Source organism: Chenopodium album, chromosome 3 (assembly GCF_948465745.1).
Source record: "Chenopodium album chromosome 3, dcCheAlbu1.1, whole genome shotgun sequence".
In the NCBI taxonomy this organism is placed as follows: domain Eukaryota; kingdom Viridiplantae; phylum Streptophyta; class Magnoliopsida; order Caryophyllales; family Amaranthaceae; genus Chenopodium; species Chenopodium album.
Genome location: NC_137836.1, coordinates 44362018 through 44364841, shown reverse-complemented (window position 1 = coordinate 44364841; position 2824 = coordinate 44362018). Strand labels below are relative to the sequence as shown.

The following is a 2824-nucleotide window of genomic DNA, read 5'->3' as shown; positions in this document are numbered from 1 at the left end:
AGGGAACAGGGAATTTAAGTGGGTAGCCGCAGAAAAGGAAGCTTTTGAGGGTATTAAGGAGCATCTGACTAAGCTCCCAACAATGATAAGCCCGGAGCTGAAGGAAAAATTATAGTTATACATTTCTTCGTCAATTCAGACAATCGCAGTCGTTCTCCTGGTAGAAAGACAAAAAAAGCAAAGGCCAATATATTTTGTGAGCCACGTGCTGACCGAGACAGAGCAAAGGTACCCATTGGTGGAAACGTTGGCCTTTGCAGTGGTAACAACATTAAGGAAACTGAAGCCATATTTTGACGAACACATAATTCAAATCCTCACAAATCACCCGTTGGAGAAAGCGTTACAGAAAAAGGACGCGTCAGGCAGACTCCTAAAGTGGGCTATTGAGCTCTCTGATTATAAATTTGAGGTCAAACCTAGAGCGGCTATTAAAGCGCAAGCCTTAGCAGACTTCATCGTGAAAGCCTCCTACGAGGAGAAGGAAGATGATATTGGTATCTGGAAGGTGGAGGTAGATGGATCATTAGCCCAAACAGGGAGGGAAGCAGGGATTATAATGACATCCCCATAAGGAAATGTATTCGAGTATGTCATAAAATTTAAATTCAAGGCATCAAACAACGAGGCAGAGTATGAGGCAGCTTTGGCAGGCCTGCGTATGAGTATCGCAGTCGGAGCCAGGAAAGTCCATCTGCAGACTGACTCTCAGCTTGTCGTCAGTCAGCTCAGGCGGGGCGTATGAGATTAGGGAGTCCACAATGTTGAAGTATGTGACCAAGGTGAAGGAGCTGGCCGCTCAGCTAGTTCACTTCCAGATAGACTTGGTCCCTAGGACAGGAAATTCCAGGCCAACGCATTATCAAAGTTAGTTAGCTCCACCCTACAGAGCCTCACAAGGACAGTGATGGTGGAAGTCCTGGAGGAAAGCAGCATAGTTGAGAAAGAGCAGGTGAACTGCATTGGGTAGCAGCGAGCTTGGTTCATAGATATACTAGCATATAAAGTTCATGGCTCGCTGCGTGACGATGAAGTACTAGCTAAGAAAGTGAAGAAAGATGCCAACTGGTACATGGTGATGAACGGGAAACTCAACAAGAATGGTTTCTCAAGGCCACTGCTAAGGTGTATCCCAGAGTGGGAACAGGATAATATCATGGAAGAAGGACACTCAGGAATATGTGTCAACCATATTGGTGGAAAAGCATTGGGAGTAGAAGTTCTCAGAAGGGGTGCATATTGTCCAACTCTGACTCAAGACGCGCTAGCATATGTGAAAAAGTGCGACAAGTGTTAAAAGTACTCTCCAGTTATAACCCAGCCGGCAAATGACCTGACTCCAATCCTCAGCCCAATCCCGTTCGCTTAGTGGGGAATGGACATATTGGGACCATTCACCACCGGGTCAGCGGGCAGAAAGTACCTCATAGTGGCGATGGACTATTTTACTAAGTGGATAGAGGTCGAGCCCACCAAGTACATAAAGGCAACCCAAGTGAGGACGTTCATATGGAAGAACATCATCACAAGGTTCGGGGTGCCACAGTGCATAGTCTTTGACCACGGATGCCAATTTAACTGCGACACAATCAAGGATTATTTGGAGGACATGGGCACCAAGTATGCAAGTGCCTCAGTCTGCCACCCATAGAGTAACGGTCAGGCTGAAGCAGCAAACAAACTGATCTTGACAGCCCTATAGAGAAAGTTGGAGGAGCACAAGGACCTATGGGCTGACCTAGTACCAGAGGTGTTATGGACAAACAGAACAACTGAAAAAGAGTCCACTGGTAAAAGCCTTTTCACTCAAGCCTACGGGGCTAATGCAATTGTCCCAGTAGAAATTTAATTCCCCATCCTAGGGATACAACACTACGAACCACAAGGGAATGAAAGGCGCATGTAGGTAGAGCTAGACTTCCTGCCGGAAGTAAGGCTACAAGCAGCCCTCAAGCTGGCAGCGCAGAAGAGCAGGATCTCTAAGGCTTTTAACAAAAGGGTCAAGAACAGGGAACTCCTACCTGGAGATTTGGTCCTCAGAAGGAAAGCGGCAGTAGGAAAAGAAAACCAGCATTACTACAACGATGGCCAAAGAGACCCATCCAAATTAGCCAAAGAGACTGCCTTAGAGGCGGTCTCTAGCTAAGCGGTCTCTTTGGCTAAGAGACTACTTGTAAAGAGGCAGTCTTAAGTTGCTATACCAGAGACCTATTATCTAAGAAAAACAGTCTCTTTGGGTGGTTGATATTTTGAAATTGTAGAAGCATAAGAGACCGTTTTTGTCATAAAAGCGGTCTCTCGTACACCAAACTAAGACCGCTTTTTTAACTTAGGCGGTCTCTCTTTTGGAAATATCTAAGACCACTTTCATAATTAGGCGGCCTCTCTTTATTTATTTTTAAAAAAAAATTACAACGTATGTGTAGAGACCTGCTGCATTAAAAATTACAACGTATGATAATCGGTCTCAGGATGGATGGTTTTTTTTTTAATTTTTTATTTTCTTTCGAATAATCAAATTTTTAAATCCTGCTGCATTAAATATTTGCGCCTGTAGACACCCATTTGTGTCTCCCCAAAACCAAACCCGGTGATGAGTACCTTTCGCATCGAATCATAATCGAATAAAGTGAAAGTGTGGAAACTTTAGCGTTGCGGATAGTTTTAATTTCTTTTCTCTTCTCTCTGTTTTTGAAAACCTATTTTAAGAAAACATCCAATCCAGTTTGGTTGGTCCATGATATGGTTCCAATAGTAGTGTAGTTGGATAGGCTTGAAAAGAGCTTTCCAACGATATATTATAAGCCCAATTCCGATGAATAAT

The 2824-nt window shown here is 43.9% G+C and overlaps 1 protein-coding gene across 1 annotated transcript; it reads left to right on the top strand.

Moving 5' to 3' along the window:
- Window positions 1-761: 761 nt before the first annotated feature.
- LOC145625068 (uncharacterized) lies at window positions 762-1297 on the top strand. The gene is made up of 2 exons (XM_081678150.1): window positions 762-867; window positions 990-1297. The coding sequence occupies exons 1-2, from the start codon at window positions 762-764 to the stop codon at window positions 1295-1297; spliced, it is 414 nt and encodes a 137-aa protein (XP_081534276.1).
- Window positions 1298-2824: the final 1527 nt, after the last annotated feature.

Coding starts and splice junctions, on each gene's coding strand:
- LOC145625068 (XM_081678150.1), top strand. CDS start 762: ATGTTGAAGTATGTGACCAAGGTGAAGGAGCTGGCCGCTCAGCTAGTT. Junction 868..989: donor CAGGCCAACGCATTATCAAA/GTTAGTTAGCTC, acceptor CTTGGTTCATAG/ATATACTAGCATATAAAGTT.